General features: G+C 38.2%; 2 protein-coding genes across 3 annotated transcripts; one reads left to right on the top strand and one right to left on the bottom strand.

Annotated features, from left to right (window-relative positions):
* Positions 1-1,248: 1,248 nt before the first annotated feature.
* Positions 1,249-4,676, bottom strand: med4 (mediator complex subunit 4). The gene is made up of 7 exons (XM_031746641.2): positions 4,530-4,676; positions 3,937-4,003; positions 3,112-3,282; positions 2,692-2,749; positions 2,500-2,586; positions 2,284-2,415; positions 1,249-1,930 (listed from the first exon to the last, which is right to left on the bottom strand). The coding sequence occupies exons 1-7, from the start codon at positions 4,598-4,600 to the stop codon at positions 1,758-1,760; spliced, it is 759 nt and encodes a 252-aa protein (XP_031602501.1). The 5' UTR covers positions 4,601-4,676; the 3' UTR covers positions 1,249-1,757.
* Positions 4,677-7,204: 2,528 nt separating this feature from the next.
* Positions 7,205-26,045, top strand: itm2bb (integral membrane protein 2Bb). 2 transcript variants are annotated; one of them, XM_031746635.2, is made up of 7 exons: positions 7,205-7,434; positions 21,409-21,567; positions 22,681-22,749; positions 23,734-23,883; positions 24,269-24,379; positions 24,791-24,941; positions 25,191-26,045. In XM_031746635.2, exons 1-7 carry the CDS (start codon positions 7,351-7,353, stop codon positions 25,277-25,279), a joined length of 813 nt encoding a protein of 270 aa, XP_031602495.2. In that variant the 5' UTR covers positions 7,205-7,350; the 3' UTR covers positions 25,280-26,045. The 2 variants fall into 2 exon arrangements, with proteins under 2 accessions (XP_031602495.2, XP_031602496.2); XM_031746636.2 differs by having other exon boundaries at positions 21,409-21,540; positions 25,191-25,333.
* Positions 26,046-26,483: the final 438 nt, after the last annotated feature.

Genomic DNA, 26,483 nt, shown 5'->3' with positions numbered 1-26,483 from the left:
ATTAATATCTATCTATCTATCTATCTATCTATATGATTATTCTGAGAATAATCGAAAAACCTTCTTGAGAAAAAAGTCAAAATACTATTTTTTTAAAACTCGAATGAGTATTTTGAGAATAAAGTCGAAATGTAGAGATTAAAGCCCTCTGCAAAGTGCCTTGCGTAGATGAGCAAGTAAAATCGTACTTCAGAATCGATTTACGTTACAAGTAAATTGTTTATTTTTAACCATAAACACGGTGTGCAATCTCCACATTTCGCCTTTTTCCCCTCAAAATAGTTTTTCGAGTGTAATGATGAAATTTCGGCCGAAATCTCAAAATGAACACAATTTTTTATTGTTTTTTTCTGAATCTGGCCCTTTTACTACCATTGTACAATGCTTAGGATGAATGACTGCTGGTGTGTGTTCAAATATCTGAAGACACGTGTACTTACTTTAAGGAATAAAAATGAGCATTTAAAAAGTAGCTAAATGTATTTATTTGTTTTAAATATCCAATTCATGCCTATTTTCCCCTTTTCATAACACTGAAAACACTCAAATTGGCTACGTCACATAATTTTAATTGCATACTGCAAAAACAAATCTTTATTTCAATCTTTAACCACAGTATACAACAACATAGTGTTTTACAATGAGTTCCTGAAGGCAGCACTATCATTGCCTCAACATACTGTAAATAAAGACTCCTTCCGACCTTTAACCTAAATAAATACAATTCTTAGTGTCAAGTATAAACTTGTAAATTAATAAACGAAGCCATATCTCATGGCTGGTTTTAAAAAACAAAACAAAAAAAAAAACATGTAGGCACCGTGTTGCACTCTTACATTAGTTCCACTTCTATGTAACAAGAAATGAAACCATATCTACCCAGTGCTCATTTCTGGCTTGTATCTCTATTATCTCCTTATCTTTCCACTCAAAAAAGTTGCCAAATGCAAGATGGCCCTGATGTACTTATTGCGCTTTTGCATTATTTTCTACTTCCACTTCCAGTGGGAAATAGTGTTCCAGCACATATGTGTCAGTTCTAATTTTCAAATTAAGATTTGACAATTAAAAACATACAGACAACACCTTGCACCATGAAACGTACTGAACCGTAATGGATGAGATGATCTCTGACTGTATCTGCTTCCATCTAATGCTGTTCAGGAACATTTGAAAGTTGGTGTTCCTAAACATTAATAACAAAACAACAAATCCACAAATCCAGACACAAAAAAAAGAGTAGAAAAATAGTATTCAAAAAGTATTTATTTACAAGACTGAGTATTTACAGACATATTTACACAACTTATATACTACGCTGCAAACATTCTGACCGTGACCAACTAAAATTAGATATCAAGTCTCTCTCACACACACACATACACACGGTGTCACCAAAGAGCAAAAGAAGGCAAATTATTGTGGCTCTGGTCTTTGTTTTCTGAAGGATATTCTTTGGTCTGTCCAGAATGACAAGTTCATTTTTGCTAGTTCTAGTTTATACAGTAGTTTCACTGAACTGTATAGTAACACCAATTAGCCTGGTTCTGTCCAAAGGGAACATAATCCACCTACTAACACCATAAACTCACTAATATTCAAAAAGGGTAAATTTAAAAAATCAATTTCTCACAGGCACAATAAATGACTGAAGCTGAAAATGCCTGCTCAGCTGTTGCTCGCTGGTGAGCTCTGAGTCCAACATACAGACACACACACACACACGTCTCAGCGTCTCTTGACTCTGAGACACGCTTTTAGTCGGAGTCACTACTGCTGCTGGAAGAATCTGTGGACATGGCCTCTACATCATCTTCGTTCTCCTTGTTGTGACCCGGAGGCTCCAGGCCAAAGTCATTGCCGTGGTGAGGGGGCAGCATCCCCACTGAGACATCAGACGACTGCCACGGGTAATGAGGCGTCAGGACGTCTGAAGTGACACGAGAGAAAAGTGGTTATTCTGTGAAATGCCAGACACTGACTGACACTACTTATCTCAGCTCCCTTATATAGTATCTGAAAGCTGGCACTTTTTGCCAAGTTTCTTATGTTACAGAACATGATGTGGATGCAGTCTGAATGGCAACAAATAAAACCTGTGTTCAGTGTTTATACTTGATAAAAAGAAAAATAATGGATCCATCCTTTAACTTTTTATCATTATAACGATAAATTATTAACTTATACATTTTGAAATCACTGTAACAAACCTCTGACCTCATCTAAAATCTCTTTGCCAGGAGGCATGGGTACTCCTTTCTTTAACTGCTCAGCTGGACTTACCTGGTAACCTCCCAGCAGCTAATGCATCTCCTGGCAGATGCCCATTCACACCATTGGTGGACAGGTTGGCCATGTGACCAAGCATCCCACTACGCATTTCCAGGTCGGTAGGGTACGGTCTGCGTGGATCACCTGTCAAGTATGATGACAGTGAATGAAGCTGAACATAACTTTTTACCAACACCCGGTGGGAGCTACAGAGAGCCTGGCACATACCTGGCACCCAGTTGAGAGGAGCACACACAGCGTTACTGGCACTGATTCTGTGAGCATACTTGATGATTTCTTCTGATGAGATGCTTCCTGCAGAGAACATGTAAACAGTGTCAATTTATGGGCAAGCCATCAAAGAGAAAACCAGCCATCAAACACAGCTTTCACCAGAACGTGTCGGGAGTGTTCCCTCACCTTTCCTGGCTCTTTCAATGGATTTCAGTTTCTCTTTTGCCTGGTAAACAGCAGTGGCCTGAAAGAGATACACAGAAATATATCAGTCCTCTCTATCACTTGTCACATGATGTTAGAATTTAAAGAAGATGTAGTTTCTGTTTATCATGACTCTTCATATGCTGGCCTCATTATTTTAAACCTTGACCATGTTTAATATGTACATCTGTAACAAAGTATATCAGAAAAAGAAGAGAATCATAGGCCCCTTTACATTTACAATAGCAACACTATAACCCTGAACGCCTCTGCTGTAAGAGCACAGTGTCAGCTACACCAGCATACTTAAAACATTTGAGCATTTATTTCAATCTGTCAGCGTTGCCCTGCTCTGGATGAAAAAAAAAAAAAAATTAAAAACAACAGACAAGCCAAACCCACCAGGATGTGTTCTGCTTCCTTCAGTTGTTTCTGGAGCTGCTGGATGTCACTGTCTCTCTTCTCCACCTCCTTCTCCAGCAGTTGCATCTCCTGGTGAACCTTCCCCTGCTGCTGTGCCACCTCCATCAGCTCCTGAAACTCCTTGTCCCTCTGCACCAACAGCTCCAGGATCTTATGGATAAAGCATATACACATTCTGTTATCAAAGATTTCCTATTTGATACGCTTCATACAGGTTACTGTAACTAACTAAAATCAGTCAAGTCTAACTTGTAAAATAATTTTAGGCATTCTCTGGAGACTCAGACACAATAAAAGGTTCAAAAGTTATGAAAGATTTATGGACAAGACGACAGAAAATCAGTTGGAAGGAACTAAATATCTTCAAATGTGACCGCATTAAAATTAAATGCTTAAATCTAAAAAATTATGGTTAGCAATTAAGCACAGGGTTTGTCCTTAAAGAAACAGTGATCCTGTATCAGTGATCATGTCTCACCAAAACTTTAAAACAGCAAAAAGCAAAAAACTTAAGACTGTGCAAGTCCACAAAGAACTTAAAGATCAAGTACCAGAAACTGGAAAAATACAGACACCGAGTGGCAGACAAGTATCAAACTGGACAATGTTTCACAACACTGACCAAATATATAGCTGGAGACATTTTAGAATAGCTGCCACATAGTGAGACTTGCTTGTAGAAGGCCTTTGGCTAAGCTTTGATCACCACTAACCCTAAGACTACACATGGTCTGACGGTCACTGTGAGGGTCATTAGTTTGTTTAAATCTCGGTGTGTCAACTGCAGGCTGAGTGGGGTGTTACCTGCGTGTCCTCTCCAGGTTGAGGCATTTTCTGACTCCTGGACAGGGCCAGCATCTCTATCAGCTCCCTGAAATGAACGCACACACAATGAGAAATGGGTCAAACAGCACAACTCAATCCAACAAATCAATTTCTATTTTTATATATTTATTTACTTTTTAAAGCTCATACTGACGATCGTTTTCTGTACGCCTATGTTCACTTTGTTTCTCTGATTAGTCATTTTGGCCATTCTTGTGGTAGTTTCCTTTTAAAAATGACTATTAGCCGCTGAGTGTAGTACCTACAAACTCTTCAGCAACCTTGTTTTATAAAATGGACACACTCAGTCTTCTAACTGCTAAAAGTTTCCAAGAAAAGACTTAGAACAGTGTTTCAGGTTGTTTCAAATCCCAGGGTTCGTTATCTTTCTTTCAGAAAAGCCGTTGTTTCGGCCAGTGAGCGGCATGTCTGCTAGTAATCAGCACAAACTGGGGGTGCTAGTTCACGGCTCCAAATATGAGTATTTTATCTCTTCACAGATAAAATACTGATAGCTTACCAAACCGTTTACACGAGACACAAGAAAGCCCCCACACGAAGTTTAATTTTACCTGGATAAAACCTCCAAATCATCCAGCACAGACAGTAGTCTCTCCTTCGTCGATTTCTCCGCCGCCGCCATGTTTACTTTCTTTCCTCTGGTTTGCGCAAGACAGGAAATGATGTTCCAACATGCTAATGCTTCTTCTTCTTCTTCTTCTTCTTTGTTGTTTTCGGGCAATTTGCGTTTTGGTCTCTAGGGTATGCTAGAGATATGACTCCTGTTCTCACTTCCGTAGCATTTGTTGGCGTTATTACATTAGTATTATTGGCAGCCAAAAAAAAAAAAAAAAAAAGTATTATTGGCAGCCATATTCTAATCTAGACTTATGGTGCCTTATTTATATATCTATAATTTTCAATAATTTGTACTAAGTTCATCTACTCCAAATAAATTCCTCCCGTTTTTTTGTTTTTTACTTTTTAATGCACTGCATTTATTTGTCAGACCTATGTTTTTAATTATAGGTTACCTGTCATTTACGAAGATAAGAGCGTCAAATATTTTTTTTCTGTTATCAGCGTATTTCACCTTCATTCAAGCGAAAAGCGACACGAATGAAAAATTAAGGAGTACATTAAGTTGGAAAGGTTGATAATATATATATTATTATGACGGGACATAATGTGGAAATATTCAAGTAACGATTCAAGCGCTTGAAAATAAAAATGAATACAGTACTTCTGCCATATTTTTTTCATTGTTTTTCTTTTTTTGAGTACATCACACATCATACATCCCAGCTGGCGTGAAAGAATTGTATTAATCTTTTGTTTTGTTTTTTTGTCACTGTATATAAATGTGTTCACACAGCTTTATTTTATTTAGTTCCCATGTCCCCGACCAGGGGGAAACAGCCATTTCCCAGATGTCGGCTGTTTCCCCCAGTCTGTGGCAGGCCGTAGACAGCGCAAACCGAAACTGAAGAAGCTTCCGGACCGTCAAAATAAAAGTGCAAACCAGCTTAAAATTTCACAAAAGTTTATGTAATGCAAGCATTTATGCAAAATGGGAAAAGTGCCACAGTAATTAAAAGATAAAATACATATAAACTTTTTTCTCTTGGAAGCTGTGTACAGTGTATCTGTATTTCGTGGTTGGATATTGCCTTTCGCAGATGAGAACTCACATTGCAGCCTGATTTTATTCACGTGGTTTGTTGAGATATTTGAATCAAAGAAATACGATATATTCTGAATTCATTATATAGCTCATCAGTTAAAACTGACAGTTCTTCTGTTTTTTCTGTAAATCAAAAATGTGTATATTTTCTTGAAGCCCATTAAATTATTTAAATTTTGGATTTCTTTAACCCACTACCACTTTTTAGTCATCATTTATGTTCGTGCCATTATGTTAATTTTCTTATTTTCTCTTATGTTATGGCAGGGTTATCAAACTCCTTTTACACTGTGTAAATATAAAGCCAGATTTGAGCTTAACTCCTACTTCTGTCATTGCAAAGAAGTTTAACTACACATTACACAATACATCTCAGTTTTTCTGCATTACAGAGAAATACTGAAGTTTTTCAGCACAACTCCTTGGGCTTAAACTGTTATAAATAAATGCATAAATTACTTCCACTAATTACGTTAATTGTATTAAATTTACACCCAAATGTATTAATACAGAAAAAGTTCTATTGGCTTATGGCACAGATGGTCTTTTACTTATACAAACAGAACATTTTTGTTAATTGAAAGAATTTTTGTTTTTGTATTTTTCCTGTAAAGCCACTGCAAAAATGATAGATTTGAATAATGACGGTAAAAAAGTGTCATTTGTGTTTTCATTCCTTGTTTATTTTAGGTTAGTGGTCATGGGGGAGTTTTTTGATCAGTAGGAAAACTCATAAAACTTATGAAAATACAGTTTAAAAAGCTGTCCCAGGGGCCAGATTGGAGAGGTGATTCTGGTCCCTGGGCTTATGTTTGACGCCCCTGCCTTACTTTTATCGTATTAATCAGTGTGTGTAGCTCGGATTGTCCCCCACTCCTTGGTGTTGATGGTTGGTTATATAAATACATCCCAGAAAAGTAATAAACTCTATAAATTATATTTATAGTAATAAAGTCTTGAGTTTAGTGTATGTGTTCCACTACATTTCGGAAGTAAATGATATAATATTTATTGACAGCTCTAGGTACTAGAGCAACAGTCGTGATCTAATCACTTTCATAATATTTGCACAGTTTTATTGTTCTATATTTAAATAAAACATTTTAGTCTATTACTTGTCTTTTTGTATTATTTATCTATTTTATTATTTAACAGTCATTTATATGTTCTTTTAAGTAGGTATATTATTAAATATGTTAAATGAGTTTTTCGTTAATTGTTTTCTGCATTGTTTTATTTGTTGTTTATCTTGCATTCCCATTCACTGTGCTTCTCGGCCTATTGTAAATCGCTTTGAAATACATATCTTATATAGGAGAGGCTATAAAATAAAGTATAATAAAAGCAAGTATAATAAGGTATAATACAGCACGTATATACAGATAATTACATAATTTCACACTGATGTTCTTTTTAAGCTAAGTTTTAAGCTTGGATTGTGCCATTTTGCTTTTATATTGTCGTATTTCAGTCAAATATCGGAACGTCTTAGATTAATCGTCGTGGATATGCTTTTATTTTGAAAGTCGGAAGCGCGGCGACTCTAAGTCTAGCTTTACATCGCTCTTATCACAACAACAGAGCAGACTTGGCCGGGGGAGAAGTGCGACTTATTTTTACTTCGGAGCAAATTGTCTTTGCTGTTGTTTGCTTTCTGTCGTGTTGCTTTTTTTCCCTTTCTCTCGGAGATTGTCGCCACTTGTTCCAAGATGGTCAAGGTATCATTTAACACGGCTCTGGCACAGAAAGATGTGAAGAAGGACGCCGAAACTCTTATTCCCGAGGAGGACAAAGTGAGTAGAAAATGGCTAACAGCAAACTCGGTTCTCGGTGGGGGGAAAGGCGCAGTTAAGCATAAATGCGTAGAGACACAATACTGTTGTTTAACAGGGCTCCTGATATATTTCAGTTTCTCCACTCTTTGAACACTTTTAAACAATACATTTTAAAATCATACAATGTATCATTTAAACTACTAACGTCAAATAATTGAGTGGACGTTACTTCCTCATGTGGCGTTTGTTTTTTTCACCTTTGATACTCTTGATGTTTCCGGTATTTTCTACTTGTTTCCATTTTTAAATCTATTTTATACACGGACTAAATACCACATAAATATAATATTTACACCTTTTAAGTTGGTCTGACAATACCCTGAAAACATTAATGTAAGTTTATGGGCTCTAAAGTGTAGGAACGAGCTTTGCCTGACTTTTCATGTCGTTTTAGAGGTCAGCAAGTATACCAGGTGGTTAAAGCGTGCAGTTACCAAACAGATCAGTCAGTAAGCAGAAGAATGTAAGAGAAAACAGTGGAGGGAAAAACATTCAGTGCTGGCACCAAAATCACGTGTAGATTTTTACCTGGCAAATTTTAGGATGGGTTTTAATCTGGTTTCATATTACAGTTATTCCTGCTTTTTTTGCAATCAGTTGGCCTCAAACTTCAAGGACATGAACATGTGCCGAGGAAAGAAAAAAGAAAAGAAAAAAAACACAACAGAAAATGCAGATGTTATGTTATTGCCTCTTTGTGAAGAGTGCCACTCTCAAAAAAGAGAAAGCAGAGGAGGTGGGAACTTCCCCATAACTAAACTTAAAAGTCCATGCAAATTTAGTTATTTTTAATCTGCACCTCTCAGCAATTAATAACAGCTTAGAATGGAAAGACTACACAGGAAGGCATGGGAGTCTGTCACTTTGACATCCTCTTTGGTCTGAAAGATGTGTATGTTGAGTGTCCTAGAAATGTCATTCAAAAGTTAGAAAATTCACCTTTCCCCCCCAAAAAGTGCAAAAAACCCAAAAGAGTGCTGTGCAGTGTGGTGACGCTGCAGTGTATTTTACACAACATTCACTAGAAAAGTGCAACTAAATGACAGTTTTAGAGTTGCAGAGCGGCTGCGACTGCTGTGTGATCTCACCCTGCAAAGGAGCTGGTTGTATTATTCAACTGCTTTCGAGCTGACTTGTGGAGTTGAATGTGTGGGCTGCTGAGGCGTGTTGCCTGTCAGACAGTAAAGTCTACAAGAAGATCTTCCCGCTGGCCTCCACCCTGTTGTAAAAGGAGCTGCCTGTTGTTTCTGTTTCGGTCTGACAGAGGACCTCTGGGCTCTCTCTGTATGCAGAGAGCGCGATGTAAACCTTGCTACAGTTGCAAACGCAAACAGCTGCTTGTAGTTTCAAAGATGTGTGCTGAGTGACAAACCACAAAAGTGTAATTCTCGATGAGCAGCTGTGAGAATATCTTAACTTGACTCATTGTGGTGAGAGTTCTGCCTTAGCATGAAACTTTCACACAATCTGCCTGCATGGTTATTGTGGGATTAGACTGTATGAAGGAAGGTGGCAGGGCTCAGTTTCTACCGCCACCCCGCCCCCCTGTGTCTTGAGCTTCAGTCTCACCGACTTTTATCTTTTTAATCTTGATAATCAGAGCTTAATGTGCTCCTTCTGGGGGATTGAAGTAGAAAAGAGGCGATTCTGCGCTTAGTTTGGGGTTGTGTTTTGGGGGATTTTCTAGCACTTGTGGAGAGAGCAAATGAGGACTTTGTGCCATGTGTCTCGTGCGCGGGGTTCAGTAGCATTTCGTTGAAATGTAATCCCTTGAAATCCTTTACTGGACCTTTTTTAAAGTAGATTGTGTACTCTGTTTTTTTTAGAGTTAGATATCAACCCCCATCTTCTAATTTGATTTAAATTAACAAAATCTGGATAGGATAAGAAGTGCATTATTGTCCCAAAAGTCAGGAAATGTCTTTGTTACAATCGCCAAAAAACCTGTAAACCAAAAAGTTCAAAAGAGTTCAGAAAACTAAAGTGAAGGCGCTAATTAAGTAAAAGTCTAATACAATAAAATGCGATGCAAGTTTTAAAAATGTTAACATTTAAATAAAATGTCAAAAAGTGGCAAATATATAATAAAGTGGCTGTATAAAGCAATATATCTTAAACTGAGGATTTCAAAACAAAACAGGATAAAGATGTAGAGGAAGTCCGGTGCTCACGTGGAAGAACAGACATTTATGATAGTGATTAATGATTGATTTGTCACTGGCAATGTCAACAACTTCTTCATAAGTGAGGACGCTTTACTAAATGTCTAAGACACGATTTAAAATCCTGTACTGTTCTCGAATGTATTAACATGCCCTCAAAACAAAAACGAAAAAAATCAGTCTACAGTCACGTAACGAGGTGTGTGTCTTGTTGCTCAACAGGATCCGAAAACCGATGAAAGTGGTTATCAACATTGCAATGTCAGGCTAAAGCTATTAGTCAGCAGCTGCTTTAACAGGTGGTTAGCTGATTTAAATTAATCACAACTAGAAAAAATCATTTTATCCCAAACCACCAACAGGAGTGGAAAGCTGCTTGCACACAGGAGCAGAGATGGAACTGGAAGTGTATTTATTGCCCCCATCCAGCACGAGAAGCCAGCCCTGTCTGTAGCAGTGAGAGAGCACTGGATCATATCTAATCTGATTTAAGCAACCCTGAGTAGTGGTCATAGGTGGATGAATATTAGCTGAATAAGTGAAAGACTATTAAGTCTTTAATAGCTCCTCTTGTTCTCTAATCCCTCATTAAACTTGTTGAACTTTGTTTTGTTTATGTGTAAAAATTGCTGAGAGGAACAGTATGCTAATACAGTACATTAGCCTTAGTTTAGGAAATAGCTTGGAAAAAATCATGATGTGATGTAAATTCAGTTCTGTTTTCAGTTTGATTTATTTCTTCTTCAGAAAGTACCGATTAAAAATACCATTAAAGTAATGGACTGATAAGCATTACCATTAAAAATACCATTAAAACCATTAACCATACCCATCCCTCACTCTGTAGTCAAGGAAATATTTGGAAAGTTTTTTCTAACATATTTACAAATCAAAGAGAGCTTATCACACCGTCATCTATTTTGCCTTCATGGAAATTTTCCTGCTGCTCTGCTTCCTGAGGGAGGAATCTGCTCTACTGGTCGGACCGCACAGGACCAAACAGGAACTAGCAAATGTTTTATGTTTTTGCTAGTTGTGCTTGTGTGTTGGGGAGGTTATTTGATTATAAAAATAGTCAGTCTGTTGAGGTCTTGGCTCCTGTTACTGCTGCAAAGGATCTTCCTTTCTTCATTGCTTATGTGAACACAGACACTGTTGTAATTCAGTGAGTTGTAAATCTTGTAAATGTAGCAGCTTGCTGGTTTACTGCCATATGTGTTGATTAGTAAACAGCAGATGAGTTATGATGCAAAAATAGGAGCTAGGATCCTTTAAAGTGCAGGATGAGCCAAGTCTTGCTGATACAAGGTGGCCTGATGGCAGACACTTGAATGAGTCTTGTGGTCTGACAGGCTGGAGACAGTGAGTTTGTCTCTAAGCCATCCCATTCTGCCCTCATCAGACGTTTTGGTCATTCCTGCTTCCTGTTGTAGTTGTGAATTTTCCTTGGATGTTTGGATTCAGATACAGTTATTAATCATTACTGATTGGGGAGAATGCCACATGATTACTATGTATGGTAGGGGGTCTCACAAGATCAGCCACTAGCTCCTTGTTGGTTGGTAGACTAAACAAAAGAATGTCTGCAGGGGCAAAGAGCAGTTCAGACTACAGCAGACTGTTGAACTTTGGAAGACTTGTTTCACAGGGAATGATAGAGATCCAATAGCTAACCAAAACTTTGATTGCTTGCCGCTGGAGACTGAGTGGGTGAGAGATCCTAAGCAATCCAGGTAAAAATCCAGCACCTGCAACTGCTGATGATTACAAGCTCAGCTACAGAACATTTTTCCAATTTTTACTACTTGTGAATAGATCTTGTTAATTAAAGGCTGTATTTGCGTCATCTTGACTCTAGCTGAACTAAACAGTCAGTATGTTCTGGCTTATATTGAGTGATGAAGGCGTACTTTGCCAAAGAAAAACCATGCACCTGGTGAGCTTCATATCGAAAGTAATCATTTTATTCTACTTTTGTTACTACAATTGATGAAAGCTAAATTTGGATTACAATTAACATCCAGTAAATTGTCTAGCTTTAGTAACTCTGTCTAAAAGATCTGATGATGATTGCTGCTGACATTTCTGCAGTGTCTTGTTGTTAGATGTGCTGCTAAATGTGTTTAGTATATCTGCTACTGTTTTACATTTACAAGAAAAGCCATTATGAATTTTGATAGTTTCTCTTTTTGTTTGGTTCCTCTTAACTCTCTGAGTCACTATCTGTCTGATAAGCTCTTGTCTGAATTCCCTTTCATTTTCATTATTCTTATATTTTAGCTCAGTTATGAGCAGAAAAACAGCATATTGAGCTTTTGTAAACTTGAAATTTTATAGCATTCTTTAGATAAATTGAGTAACAGTTATCAGCATGTTTTATGATGGATACAGCTGTGTTTGCATCAAATACAAATATCTCTAAGATTGGTTGGAAATGAATTAAAGGTGCTTGATTATGTATCTGCTCTGAGTAAATAGATGTTTGTTTGTTTTTAAAAAGTGACTTGGTATATTACCAGACAGCAAAAAGCCATGTGAATGAAACGCAGTTCATGTATAACAGGAACAAATTTGCAAGCCTGTTTGGCTCCACAGACGCAGTTTGAGCACTTGTGGTGTATTCAGGGACAGCTAAACTAAGCATGAAGATATGCTTAGCCTAAATATTTAGCTTGACCTATTTTTCCCTCTATAGTTGTCTCAGTGACTGTCGTTAGTATGAGACACACTCAGGATTATTGGGGTTAAGGTCTGACAGAAACATCCTTGCACAGCAGTTGAACTGAAGGCCATGACTGTACCTACAGAGGAGTGTACTGTTTGTTATGTGGCTTTGCAGCCCTTTATATTGCCTGCCTGATAGTGTTTATTTCTTTTATACAGGATGGCTGTGAGCCATACACAGTCATAGTGCTGGACTTGCACCTTTATACTTTCAGTGTTGTTCCTAGTTGCTATAGAAGAGACAGCCGCTGTGTAGCCACTGTGTTTACATTTGGTATAGAACGATGTCAGTGTGTGTGTGTTATTCATGACTTGAGATGCAAATATACCTGGAAGTACCTGGAAACAAGAACAGTATGTGTGTCAATATTTGCATGAGAAGTGCTCTTAAGTAGCAACCTTGCATATAATTTGCAGGTGACCGTAAACACATTAGGAAACTGTGTCCAAAACCAGAACTTTGTTCATATCCAGTGAAAAACCTCTCATACAGTCAATTTATTCCCCCCCCCCCAAAACAGTTATTTCACTTACAAGTTGGCAGAATAATTACTGCAAATTTAGTAAAATCTTTATGCTTCTTGTCCACTTATTGTTTATTTCAAGTATTAATAAATGTACCATTTTATCTGCTTTACAAAATTGCTGCTTTGTGCAAATTTAGAGCGCTCTTCAGTTAGATATTTTCTCTTTATAAATTTTCTATTTCTTAAATGGTAAATGGCCTGTATTTGTATAGCGCTTTACTAGTCCCTAAGGACCCCAAAGCGCTTTACACAACCAGTCATCCACGCATTCACACACACATTCACACTGGTGATGGCAAGCTACATTGTAGCCACAGCCACCCTGGGGCGCACTGACAGAGGCGAGGCCAATAAAATCATCAGTTTTATTGGCCAAGTGTTTCAACGGCACACTAAAAGATTTTCATTACATTTAGATATTGTCATTGAGCCAATGCAGTTTTGCATTTGTAAGGCGCATTTACACAACAAACACATTATTAGTACTTAATGTCAAGATTAGAAAAACTTCCAGCCACCTCAGCTTAACTTTGGATGGAGGAGCACCTGTGCTTACCTCACAGACGGTGTTTGAATCAGGCTGTAGTGCTACAGCAGTTGTGGGTGGTGCTTATTAAAGATCAGCTTTCACATCTCTGTCCTCAAATCAACTACAGCCGTGTCGAGCTGAGTGTAGAACATCTCAGGAGGAAACCGCTGCGCTGAAAATTTCAGTCTCAGAAGAGTCTAGTGTTTAATTTCATGCTTAAATATAAATGTCGAGTTCTTCTGACTTGATGTTTTTATTTTTTTAAACTTTCAGTTATGAGTTGAGAAAGAGTTTGCACAACTTTATTTATTTAAAAAATATAATTTAAACACACCCAGCTACCAAGAGACTTTTTGTAGTGATGAGAAATCATTGTCTTCAGGTCAGGTTAAATTTAAATAAATACATTTTTAAAAAGTAACAATCAAGATAAAGCAGCCAAACCCCATTTGTTTATAAATGAGCAAGTTCCAGGGACCAACGTCGTGTAATCTCTGTGTACTGACTGTGGTACAAAATGGCTTCTGCAGCTGCGTTTGATAATAAGTTTGATGTGTCAAACTATGCATATTGCAATAGTGTCAAAACCGTCTCAGTGTGCGACTTCATCCTCTCATTCTGTGATGAGTGAAGAAGATGAGGTTGAACTTTATCAGCTGACACGCACAGGCCAAAGTGTCTAAGCTGAAGTACAGATAAGAGAAGTATATTTTGAAGATTATGAAACTAGACTACTTCTTCTGTATATTGTCTTTTTGAACATCGACAAAACTAAACAATGATAGAAAATAAAGAGTGCTTCTAAATATTTTTAAAAAATCTCTAGTTGTAGCATTTCATTTGTGAACATTTTCTACTGAACTTTAAACAAAGTTCTGGCACATTGTATCGAGCTGGTAACAGACGTCTCTGAAAACGACAGAGCACTTTTGCAAATATGTGATGTCTTGAAAAATCGAGCAGATATTTGAAGTTTACACAGCTACATTCTCGCCAGAAAATATTTTGAAAGTTTATTTTGTGATCCAGAAAGAGTAATTTTAAAACTAAGTAGCTGCCGCCATTGTTGGAACCTGGAATTGGCTGGGCCGCACTATGAATTCTGGGATAGGTTGGGAAACACCCAACCCATCCTTCAAATCCAAGGAAATGAAGGACGCATTTGTCGGCTGCATTTGGAGCAGCCATCAAATTGCAAAAGAATTTCCCTCAGGATAAATAAAGTTCTTCTTATCTTATCTTAGTAATAAGATAAGAAGCCTCACAGTTTGGGTGTCATATACTTTGAGTGTATGTGGTTTTATAGAGGCTGAGCTGGAGCAGATACATGCTTACACCTGCTGTTTATGCAGATGCTCAAAGGAAACTGTGGTTGTATCTTGTTGACGTTGCGGGCACTTTATTGCAATATTTAGGTTAAGAGCTTCATGTACATACTTGCTGTGCTTTGATTCCTAATTTCAGCATGAAACCTGGTGAACCTCCCTGCCCTGTTTGACGACAGTATAATCAGCTATGGAAGTAATCATTATCATTAGTAGTCTGTTGAGATTTAAAAGGTCTCCTTTTTACGTAATGTTGATTTTCTTTTCCGTCTATCGCGTCTTTCAGCAAAGAATCGAATGAAAATAATGTTTTCTCTCAGTTTTGGAAAGGAGCTATTCCACATGTGCCAGTAAAAAAATTTGCTTCCACCTTCACATTCATCAGTAGACCTAATTACAGATTTGGATTACAGACCTAACCTTTCCTCAGTTGCTCTCTGCTTGTTTGTTCTCTGGTTGGTGTCTCAGACATGTGGGCTGCTTGAAAAGGATTACAGTGTAATCAGTCAGATGGAGAGTCAGCCAGAGAGCTTTAGCTGCCTCCCACAGGACGCTGCCGACCACTAAAACTCAAGAAGAGGGAGGATTAACTAAGCAGGCACATATATATGACAGCAGCTATGAAGCCCATGCACATTTACATAGTGCACACTATCTGAATGGTATGCACAACCACTGCTTAATGTAGTGAAAAAGTGTAGGGTTGCTTTACACCATGATGCTATTAGTATTATATCTGTGACACATATCTATGTCCTAATGTATGTTTACATACTTATAAATACACTGTATGGTGGAGGATAAGCATTTAACCACCTGTAATACACTACAGCCAATGGTAATACACTTTATGAAGCCCCTAATAGGATTTCTGTCAAACAGATTTCAGCCCTTCCCTTAAATCCTTCTGTAAGTACACCAAGAACTACTTTTAGATCTATTTCCATTAGAAAATCCACATTCTTTTAATTTCTTTATGTTGGACATGAGTGCTCTTATTCTGCAGAGTTTTGTTGGGTTTTTTTCCTTTAAGCCAGTGTGACAAACTTGCTGCCTTTGGCTTTTTAAACACAAAGATTTGCTGCTTTCTTTTAAATTTGTTAAACTCTTTCTACGACCTAACGTAACCCAGTTACTGCCTTCACAGACACACTATGTAGCTCAGAGGTGAAGATAAAGTTTCATGTGTAGACTGAAATAAAACCCGCCTTGGACACTGATACTCACCTGTCTCCACAGAGACGGAAACACAAACCGTCCTCAGGTAGACTGATGCATATGGACTTTGCAGCATTATCCGCTTAAGACATTTACTGAAAGACTGAATCGTGCTTAGGATCACAAGGAGCTCTAAATAGTACTTTATTTGCATATTGATTATTGACAAGGAAAATGCCACACCACAGAACATAAAACATATTTGTTGTGGTGAACTGAAAAAGTGTTAAAGCTTTCAGTATGCCTGCAAAAGACAAAGAACTGCATTAATATGTAACCAAAGCCTGACAGAAATGGAATATATGCATAACTAAAATATTCCTGAATTAGTACCAAAATAAATTGAACATACACACACATGGTTGGCAATGGTTTACATTTAATCACGAAGTTGCTTGCAAAGCAAAAGTACTTTTGCTTTTCAGTGAATTCTAGCTTCTCAAATGAGCTTTTCTTCCTCATCTTTATACTGTCATACATTTAATATCTTTATGCCAAGTATAAATATCAACACCGATCTTCAAATTTAATTCACTTCATGTCTTATGTTACATCAAGGTGTGAAAGGCAGAAAGCACTTCTCAGATTTATTTCTGGAAACTTGATCGTCTTTTACGTTCAACAACTAAGCAACAGTAACCAAGACTAAAATGTGGTGCTTTTCTGTTGATCTGCCACATGCTTAAAACAACTAAGAATGATAAAGGATTTCCACTACTTGTTGACCACTGAGCACAGTGAGGAGGGCAGGGTTTGTGGCCACAATGACTCTAAAGATCTTCACACACAGATTAATAGCTCTAACCATGAGAATCCACAGTCATAATTTAGTGGAAAATGTTTGTTTGTTGTGGTGGGTTTAGTGTGGTCAGCCCGTAGGTTCATCTCAAAGACACACACTGACACACACAAAGACGGTCATTGATCCCTGTGGTGTTGTGAATGAAGCCCAGAGGACACTTCAGCACAGTGTAAACCAGCAGCCTTCATCTTCACAGCAGCAGCTCAAACTTGGGATTTCTGTGGCCACCAGTGTTGGGTTTGTTCCTCAGAAACATGTACAGGTACTGAAAAATGTAATCTGATTACATTAACATAGTACTTTGGAATGTGCTACACCCATCACTGGTGACCACCAACCACAACAAAAAGCTTACACAATAAGTCGTTCCTGGCATAAGAACAAAAGAGGAAGTGTCATTTAACCAGTATAAAAAGTGTACAAAAAGATGTTTGTGTTGAGAGTTGGGCCAGCTCAGATATGTTTCAGTTTCATAAATTTCATAAACATATATAAATGTAATGATAAAATTAATAATCTGTAGGCTTGATGAAATAATACAAATTTAATACGCGAGTGTTCTCATGACGTCGGCATACTTTCCTGTGTTGACATTGGAGTGGTATAACGAGGGTGCGTGTGTTGGAATTATGATACGTTGGTCTGAAGGCCTGTTAGGTCTTGTTGTTGGTGAGGCTTTAAGAGACAGTAGTAAAACTGGAAAATCACATAGCAGAGCTCCAGTCTCGAGTTGATTCTGTAGAGGTCCTGATACAAACTTTGTCTTGAAATTTGAAAATGTTTTTACTTGGTGAACTCACTATTGATGCTTCCCTGTCATGCTTCATGGTCTGTGCATTAGATTGTTGTTGGAGAATAGCGAGCAGTTTTCAGATTGCATGTCACCAAATGCAGTTCATCATCCTTCATTAAAGACATGAACCAACCATAGATGGTCAGCTGCAGTTCAGCTGCAGAACAGTTCTGACAGATTTATTTAAGTATGTTATTAGTAACATTCATTTCACCATTTCAGGGAGAAAGTCATCATCAGTCCTTATTTAACCTCACCCTTAGTAAACTTATTGCAGCTTTGCCACTGGAACCAATATTCACACCCTAGCAGTACTTTGGACAGCACTACCCTACACTTTCCTGCTTTAGTTTCCTTCCTTCTGCTCTGTTCAGTTGTGGAGAGCTGTGAGTACCTGTGAATTAGCTATTTGCTTGTGTTAAGTCTCCTTCATGATATTGACCAGGATCCTTAAAAGTCAATGCTTTTTAATTAAACTGCAATACATGTGTCCTTCCTGGAAGGTCTCAGAACTCTTTTATTCTGTTTGCTATAGATATTTCTGCTTTTTATGTTTTGCTAACTTTTTTTTTTTCTACCCTTAAAGTCAAAAAGACATGTCAGTGATTGGAGCAAACCCCTTATTTAGCAGAGGTGACCCCAGCTATACAGCTGATGGAGAAAAGCCTCAGGAAATGTTCCCATTTAGTGTCTTTCTGCCAGGCAGTGGTTCTATTAAACTGACTGCATCTGACACTAACATGTTGCTGATCTGTCAGCCTGTGTGCACTTTTAAAATGGCCTCACCCCCGCTTCCTCTTATTCGTCCTCATATTTGGTTTCATGTTGTTGCTAACGTCTGCTTTTTGGTTTTTTTTTTTTTTTTTTTTTTTTCAAAACGCTATTTCTCTTCATTCCAGGAAAAATGTTACATTCTAAGAGTTCCCTCCTGCTGTCTGTACTTAGACTTGTAGATCTGAAAGGGCTGACTGTCTATTTCTCAGCTGCCACCCTGATGCTGCTTTAAAAAAAACATAAAAAACTCTTAACACTTTTCTCCTCTACCCAATGTGCCCCCCTTGCTTCTGACCAGAAAGAGCTGAGGCATGTCCCACATTTATCAAGTTGAAAAGTGTACCGATAATGCTGAAATGCATGGTAATGCTTCACTGGCCTATCAAAAAAAAACGTAAAAACAAGTTTTAAACTGGAAGTCAGCTGTTCTCAAAGCAGATAATTCATGCTGACAAGTCTCGTTTTGTGATGACACAGTATATCTACAGACCACAAAAGATGAGGATGTCCTCAATTTTTTTTTTTTTATCCAGTGTATAAATGTGTTAAGTTCAAGTACTAAAACATGAAAAAACACCTTTAACATTTTAGTGATTATTAGCTATGATCAGTGTGACAAAAGACCGCTTTTGTTCATTTTATAAAATTTACACATTTTTGTAGTCTTGCTTCCAACCAGGATGATTTAATAACCATAATATCCCCTGGGTTTGATTATATAATAATGATAAGCATTTTCCTGTCAACCCTTGTGTTATTGTATACAGCATACTGTTGAACTGAACCAATTCGAGACCAATAAGGATTTAGGAAATTAGCAAACACACTCTGTCTGGAAATGCATGCTAAATATTAGCCTTTTTTGATCATTTAATTGTTGCATGGGTGTAAATGCATGGTTTACATATGAACACAGGAGACTCTGAGGCTATGTTCTGCTTTAGTTGAGACAGAAGGATGGGCCTTTTACATAGTGCAGCACTATGAGCAATTTGTCTTTACGTTAAAATGTTTGGTCAGCCAAGTTAATTATGCAAGCAAGCATAATTATGTAATATCATGCACCCCCCCCCCCAAAACGGCCACAAAAACAGATTATGAAATGTTTTCGTCGGTGTTTCTGTAACTGAAACCGCAAAATTTATTTTCAGACTTAACAGGAAATTTAAAAAAGAAAATGGTATTCACAGGAAAGCAACAGATCAGCTGTACTTCCGACGTGTTCCCAGTAATAGAAGGTGCCCGGCTGGAGTACACAGTGTAGGTTTTGTTTGCAGCTAAAACCCCTGTTCTTTTCTTAGCTGTTGAATTACTTGCCCATAATCCCATAATCTTCATTTCTCCTCTCAGCTCACGTTAGAATCTCAGCTTCCTTTGTTAGGTTGTCCAGAGAAAGCAACTTTTATGGCATAAACAGAAATCCCTATTAAAACAAAAATGCCAGCCGGACTTGCATGCAATATCATTTAGTAATGTTGCCACGCTAGCAGCTCCGTGAGCCTCTGCTGGCAGAGCGTGACTTTCAGCTGATGCAAATATAACAACTTCTCATCCTCACAAAGGCAGTATTATTGTGTTGGTGTTACAGATGCCCCTTGAAGCGTCCCTGCATTTATTGCTACTCAGCAAATGAAAGTGTGTGAGGTTCTCCACAAATGTGGATTATGTTTTCTTCCTTTTAAAACATTTGGACTTCAATAAAAGGGGGCTCTAAATGCCACTGTACAATAGCGGCTCAGGAGTAGCTTCTGTCTTAAAGCTACCAGGACAGCTTCTTGTTATCGGTTCCTCCAGCCTTTGCAACTCAATTTAAATCTAATAAAAGAACATAGCATGAAGAGATCATTCCAGTGAGATGAGAAACCAGAACAAGAAAACCTGCTTCCTCACCTGACCCAGATTTTTTTTTTTTTTTTTTTTTTTACTGCCCGCTGGTCAGAGAGAGAAGAAGAAAATGCAAATCAGGTAGAAGTTTCTAGCTGATTGTAACTCCTTTTAGTCACTATTCAACAAACAGAAAATGTAAATCTGATTTTATTGTAGTTTCCCCTTTCCTGAAGATTCCAGTGAACTAATAACAGAACGAGTTGAGAGCCACACTTTCATTTCCTCTGTTTTCGTTTCTTTTCACATTTTTAGGTATTTTTTCACTCTGTCTCAGTTTGTTTCCCCCCTCTGTGATTCGCATCATGATGAGTCACCCTGATGCTGTGTTAGTCTGAAAAGAGATGTGGAGCCTCCTTCATCTGATCTCAAGAAAGCCTTTGTTTTCTTACACACACACACACACACACACACACACACACACACACACTGTCCTCATGTCACACCCTGGCCTCTGGTTTAATAGTTGTCGTAGTTCAGGAGATTTTCCCGGCTGAAAGGCTGGTGAAGGTTGGGACGGGTTCTGATTTTTATTTGAGTCTAAGTGCATTTGAATTTATTAAAAAAAAAAAAAAAAACAATGTGCACAGTATTCAACCCATACTGCTGAAAAAGTGTGTTTCTGTTTCTTAGTAGTTTGACAACACAGGGGATGGAATCCGACCGATTTTTGTTTTCAGTTAATGTAATGTGGAGTGCTATTAAGTACATTTATATAACCGCAGTACTTTGTGTGTGTACTGTCCTACATGAACTTAGACTTTACCTGAGTAGGTCCAGCATGGTGAACTTTTCATATGTGGTACTCAGCAGTGTGTTGCTGTCATGATTTGTATTTGTCAGCTGTGAAGTATGTGGTTTATGAAACTGAATTTTTGTTCCCTGCATTTATCCTTAAGAAAGTGCTTCTCCCCAGACCAGCTGCAGTTTCACCAGTGTATTTGTTTTCTGGGAGGAGGCCCTGCCTTGAAGCGTAGGGTGGTTTTGAATGCTTAATACTTAAAGGGAAAAACTCAGGAAAATGCATTTGTGAGGGTTTGAAATAATAGGTACGTGTTGAAAATCATCACAAGTATTTAACAATAATAACCAGACGCGTACTGATCCTTGGGGGATTCTCTCTGATCCCTGAATGTATAATTGGAGACAGTTAAACTTAATCATATCTAATCAGTAGTTTTCTCTCTCCTGCAGGACGCTGAGGCTGCTGTGCTGGTGCGTCACCAGTCTCGCGCCTGGTGCTGGTGCATGTGCCTTGGTCTGGCCCTCATGCTGTCTGGAGTGGTGGTTGGAGGTGCCTACCTGTATCGCTACTATGTCATGGAGGTGAGTAGCGAGCCTGAGGACAATTTGGTAAGTATCTCATACAGCGCATGGAGAAAATAGTGCGTTGCTAAATATGAAAGCAGACAGATAGAAATGCTGTCAACATTACAACAGAATGTCACAGACAGAGGTGGCTCAGGAAGAGTTGATCATCTATGATAAAAACTAATGGCCGGTGGTGACACCACTTTATCCACTTCATAATGGAATATATAAGTTTCCATATTTTCTGTTTAAAACAGTGACAGTGATGAACATAAACATAAACATGTTACTGCTGACTTGACGAAATTTCATATAATTTAGGATGTTATTTTCCTTCCATGATCAAAACCACCCTCATTTAAAGCGCCGTGCTCAGCTGTACTCCTGCAGCTCAGACTGACAGTCAAGAGCAAAGCACATAGTACAAATTTATATATACTTTTAAACACATTTCAGCTCCCCTTTCTGAAGGAAAAACATCCAAATTTAATTTCTGTGTTCTTGACACGGGTAAGAAAAGGCATGAAACTTGGATCAGAAATTGCAGAAGAAAATGTGAACTGACACAGCGCGACAGGTCGGAGCATGTACGCCACTGCCAGCTGTTCTTGTCACGTTAAGCTCCGCCTACAGTACAGTGGCAGTTCTAGACATAAACTAGACCAAGCTGTTTTGAGTTTACCAACTTGAGCTAATCCTTTATAGTTGAAGACTGAATAAACCTATTGCTGATCTGAGAAGGCTTCCTGTTTACTATTCTGTAAATGGCTGTGATGTGGCTGAATGTCCTCTTCTATTTTTTATTAATCCAAATTCTCCCTAAATTTAAAGAGAATCAGATTCTCTCCATGTCTATGTCACATCACATTCCTTAAGGAAATGTGAACATGCGCTGTTTCTAAATTCAGAAAAACTTTGTGTTTACAGAAGTAGTATCTGTTTTTATGCATTTCTCCAGAGAGAACTAAACTTTTAACAACAAAAACTGATATTATTAGTTATAACAAAATGCTGTGAAGTAGACGAAACTGAAGGACTCACTGGGAATAACACTTCCTCAAATTTGAGATGTACGTTCTTTACACTTCATGTAAAGATTGTCAAAAATGTCACATCTCTGTCTCCTTCCTTTTTTTTTTTTTTTTTTAACCACAGGAGGGCCAAGTATTTTTTTGTGGCGTCAAATACCGCGAAGAAGACTTCATGATCCAGGAGGAGGATGAGGTATGGCAAAACTCTGGATATAGTATCTTTTCCTTATCAGAGGCCTGTGTTATGAAGCAGGATTTGGGTTGATTTGTTAGTGGACTACATCGCTATGACCATTCAAGATGGAAACCTAATTTGCTCTGGAGCATGATATGTCAGGTTTGGAGACCAGCGGGTACGAAATCACTACCCACTGACCCACTGATCAGTTCTCTGGAGAGTATTTTGCTGATTTATTTAAAAAAAATAAACAAACAACTTCTTGACCCCAGAGTGATAGCAGGAGGGCCTGCTGGTTTTAGAGACAGAAAAAAGCTTTTGGTTTTCTCTGCATACCCATCAAGTATCGCATTTTTAAGAACTTTTTTTGGGGGGGTTGTTTGCTGCAAGCATTTTCCAACCTACATCAATGTTCTGTAAACCTGAGCCTAAGCCTCATACTTGGCAATCTTAAATAAGATTGTGAAGAATTATGTCATAATTTCTAGCACATTCCTTATTTCTCGCTCTTTCATGCGTGAACGGGTTTGTGGTTAGACTCTGGGTTGTGTATCGAGTTGAAAATCCCCAAGCGTTGATTGGTTGGTCTCATTGAAGATGTGAGGGAGGGTAAGTGAAGCCAGATAAGGACGAGATACCACGAGTATGACGAACTCCCTTGCAACACAGGCCTGTGTTTATATGTTTGTGTTCAGTAGATGTGACACTGGTTCAGTGTGTCTATTGTTTTCATTTAATCATTACCGACTGAGTCACTGATTAATGTCCTGAGTTGTTGACTAACTGACCTCCGCTTGCAGGGCTCTTTTAGTAAAGTGAGCCTAGTGAGTTTCGCATCACTGCCATAAATCGGTGTATGAGCTGACAGGCCTCCAAGCTTTGCTCTATATGTTTTTATTTCTGTACCAAAAGTATTCTTTAATAAAATGTGACTTTAAAGTGTTTCACTGAGTAACCAGTCACTGGAACTTATTAAAAATGTTACGCACTGGTTCATAGGTGGAGGTGGAGCTGCCAAACGAGTACCACCTGCGTCAGATGTCAGAGACGATCCGGGTGTTGGAGACGGAGCAGGTGGAGCTAATCAGTGTGCCTGTGCCCGAGTTTGAAGATGGAGACCCAGCTGACATCGTCCACGACTTTAGCCGGGTATGTACAAGTGTATGTAAAAGTGAAACTCTTAGTGTTGTCGCAAAGCTACGGTTGCACATTTAAAGGGATTCAAAATAGACCAAACATCACTTGGAATAACATTCTCACAGCTTTAGAAATATAGAATTTTAGAAATGTGAGTTGTGAGTGATGCAATGTCTGCTAACCAGCCAGTAGGAATTCAGCCTGAGGTGATTCACTCGGAGACAAATCTCCCAGCATAAGCACTTTTATGAGGAACTGTATGCAGATATATGTAGCTATTTAAGATTTAGATTTTAAAGATAACCAACTCAGCTTTATATTTTGTTACTAGGTTAAAGAAAAAAGAAGCAAATACCAGTTACTTTCCTGTTTTCTAACTGTATTCCTTCTTTCTCAGAGGCTGACTGCTTACCTGGATCTGTATCTGAACAAGTGCTACGTCATCCCACTCAACACCTCCATTGTCACGCCTCCCAGAGACTTTTTGGACCTTCTCATCAATATCAAGGTAACCGTGCAGGGTTCAGACCTATTAGTCTTACTGTGCTGACTTAAGCCTGGATTATATTTCCACAAATCTGCTCAGGTCCAAGTAACATAGTTTCATCATCAGACAGTGAGTGTGAGGCTCTGTGTGGGGAAGATGTTAAAGCATCTTCCCTGTTTAAAACACTTCAGACTGTTCCAAACAGCTGCGAACAAAATAAATGTATTGAAACCACCAAGCCACCTGCTTTAAATTGATATTTACCATGGATCTATTAATACACGTTCCAGTATTAATGACGATTAAGCAGAATCTGGCACTCCTTAAAGAAAATGAAGAGATCTCCAAAAATCGAAATACAGAAACAAAAAGTGCAAAAGATATTTACATCATGCTTTAAATAATTTGCATTTGGTTCCTCCCTCTGCCCAGGCTGGCACCTACTTGCCTCAGTCTTACCTGGTCCGTGAGGAGATGATGGTGACCGAGCGCCTGGAGCACGTTGACCAGCTCGGCTATTTCATCAACAACCTCTGCAATGGCAAAGAGACCTACAAACTGCAGCGCAGAGACAGAATTCTGGGTAAGCATGTCAGGCTTTCATTTAGGTTTAAACACAGAGATATAAGACTACAGATGCCAAACAGGCAAGGCAAAGACAAAATGCACTGCCATACAAATATTTAGCAAGCATTAAGAGATTGTAAATCATTGCGACCTTTGATCTGTGCATTTGAATGTGTGGAAGTTTATCTATGTACTCTTTCAGCAACATGAGACACGAAATGCAGCGATACAGGTTTATATAAGAGATTCTCTGATCACCTCACAGGTATGCAGAAGCGCGAGGCTCTGAACTGCCACAAGATTCGTCACTTTGGAAGCCAGTTTGTGGTGGAAACCCTGATCTGTGAGCCTTAAGACGCCTCGTCGCCTCACAACTGCTCTTAAAGTCACTGGCGTGCAGTGAGATTGTGTTTTTAATCCTCACCTGTCTATTGTTTCCTGTCCTTTACTTCAGGTAGTTTGAGTGAATGAGCGTGGTGAAATGTGATGCTGTTGGCTGAATATTAAGTGATCCTGAAATTTAAAAAAAAAAAAAAAGGTGAAGCATTGCGTTTTTTGTTTTATGTTTTGTTTTCCAATTTCTATACAGAATTCTTTTTCAGAGATAAATTAGCTTACAGCCAGCTGGTATACAAAAGTAAATTATTTTAATCAAAGTAATTGCAAACATAGTATCAAGCTCTTCATTAATAGACGTGGGTAAATATAAGATTTCCTTGCTTTCAGTTCACATATAACATTTTAAGACAGGGGGATTTTTATACCACTCAGTCCACAAAGATTTTTTTTGTATTTTGTCTGCTGTAGCTGTTAATACACTGCACCTGTTTTCTTAACTGGAAAATGATCTTAAAATAAGAGTGTAAATGCACGCTTCTGTTGCAGAGCTTTAAAGTGTGTGAAATCCAACCGAAGAACACAATATTTTAATTTGGATGAAAGAGAGCTCCGAAAAATAAAAACACGCTTATATTAAAATCTTTTTCACAGGGGTTGTCTGTCTTTTTATGAATGTGTAATTTTTTTTTTCTTTTTTGGATAACTCTTCTTGTACCAATTTGTGTATATAATCTCTATAAACATAAGCAGACCTACAGAATAAAGAAAATGGTAGAAACTATAAATGGTGTGTTGTGTGTTTCTGTGCCAGAAGCTTCAGAAAAATCCTATAAACTTTTAATTGGTGTATATACACTAATTATTATTTTGACTGTTTTTCTGTTATTAAGCGAAGGATCAGACTACTTGAAACCAGCAGTACATGTTTATTTAGTGTGCCACACTGGTGCATCAGCTCTACATCTTTTACGGGTTCTTTGACTTTAATGAAAGCTCAGATTATTTCTTACATCAGTGTACTGTTCACCACAGAGTTTCTGTTTTCATCATGCAGATCATAACTCATCAGAGAATGGGACTGACAGTGTCAGTGGCCATGCTGTTTACAGCGGTGTAGTTGCCTTGTCATCACATGCAGTCGTTACCTCAGTGAACTAACATGGATCAGCTGTCACAGTGGGCTCTCTGCCTGTGTGTCATAGGATCCCGGTGGAAATTT

This window comes from Oreochromis aureus, linkage group 16 (assembly GCF_013358895.1).
Source record: "Oreochromis aureus strain Israel breed Guangdong linkage group 16, ZZ_aureus, whole genome shotgun sequence".
NCBI lineage: Eukaryota > Metazoa > Chordata > Actinopteri > Cichliformes > Cichlidae > Oreochromis > Oreochromis aureus.
The sequence above is the reverse complement of the archived record's forward strand: the minus strand, read 5'-3'. Positions and strand labels throughout refer to the sequence as shown.

Excerpts from the sequence above, each read along its gene's own strand:
- med4 (XM_031746641.2), bottom strand. The coding sequence starts at position 4,600 with ATGGCGGCGGCGGAGAAATCGACGAAGGAGAGACTACTGTCTGTGCTG. Across the intron at positions 2,750-3,111 it reads AGGAAGCAGAACACATCCTG|GCCACTGCTGTTTACCAGGC; the intron begins GTGGGTTTGGCT and ends TATCTCTTTCAG. Across the intron at positions 2,587-2,691 it reads CATTGAAAGAGCCAGGAAAG|GAAGCATCTCATCAGAAGAA; the intron begins GTGAGGGAACAC and ends TGTTCTCTGCAG.
- itm2bb (XM_031746635.2), top strand. The coding sequence starts at position 7,351 with ATGGTCAAGGTATCATTTAACACGGCTCTGGCACAGAAAGATGTGAAG. Across the intron at positions 21,568-22,680 it reads GCGAGCCTGAGGACAATTTG|GAGGGCCAAGTATTTTTTTG; the intron begins GTAAGTATCTCA and ends TTTTAACCACAG. Across the intron at positions 23,884-24,268 it reads TCGTCCACGACTTTAGCCGG|AGGCTGACTGCTTACCTGGA; the intron begins GTATGTACAAGT and ends CTTCTTTCTCAG.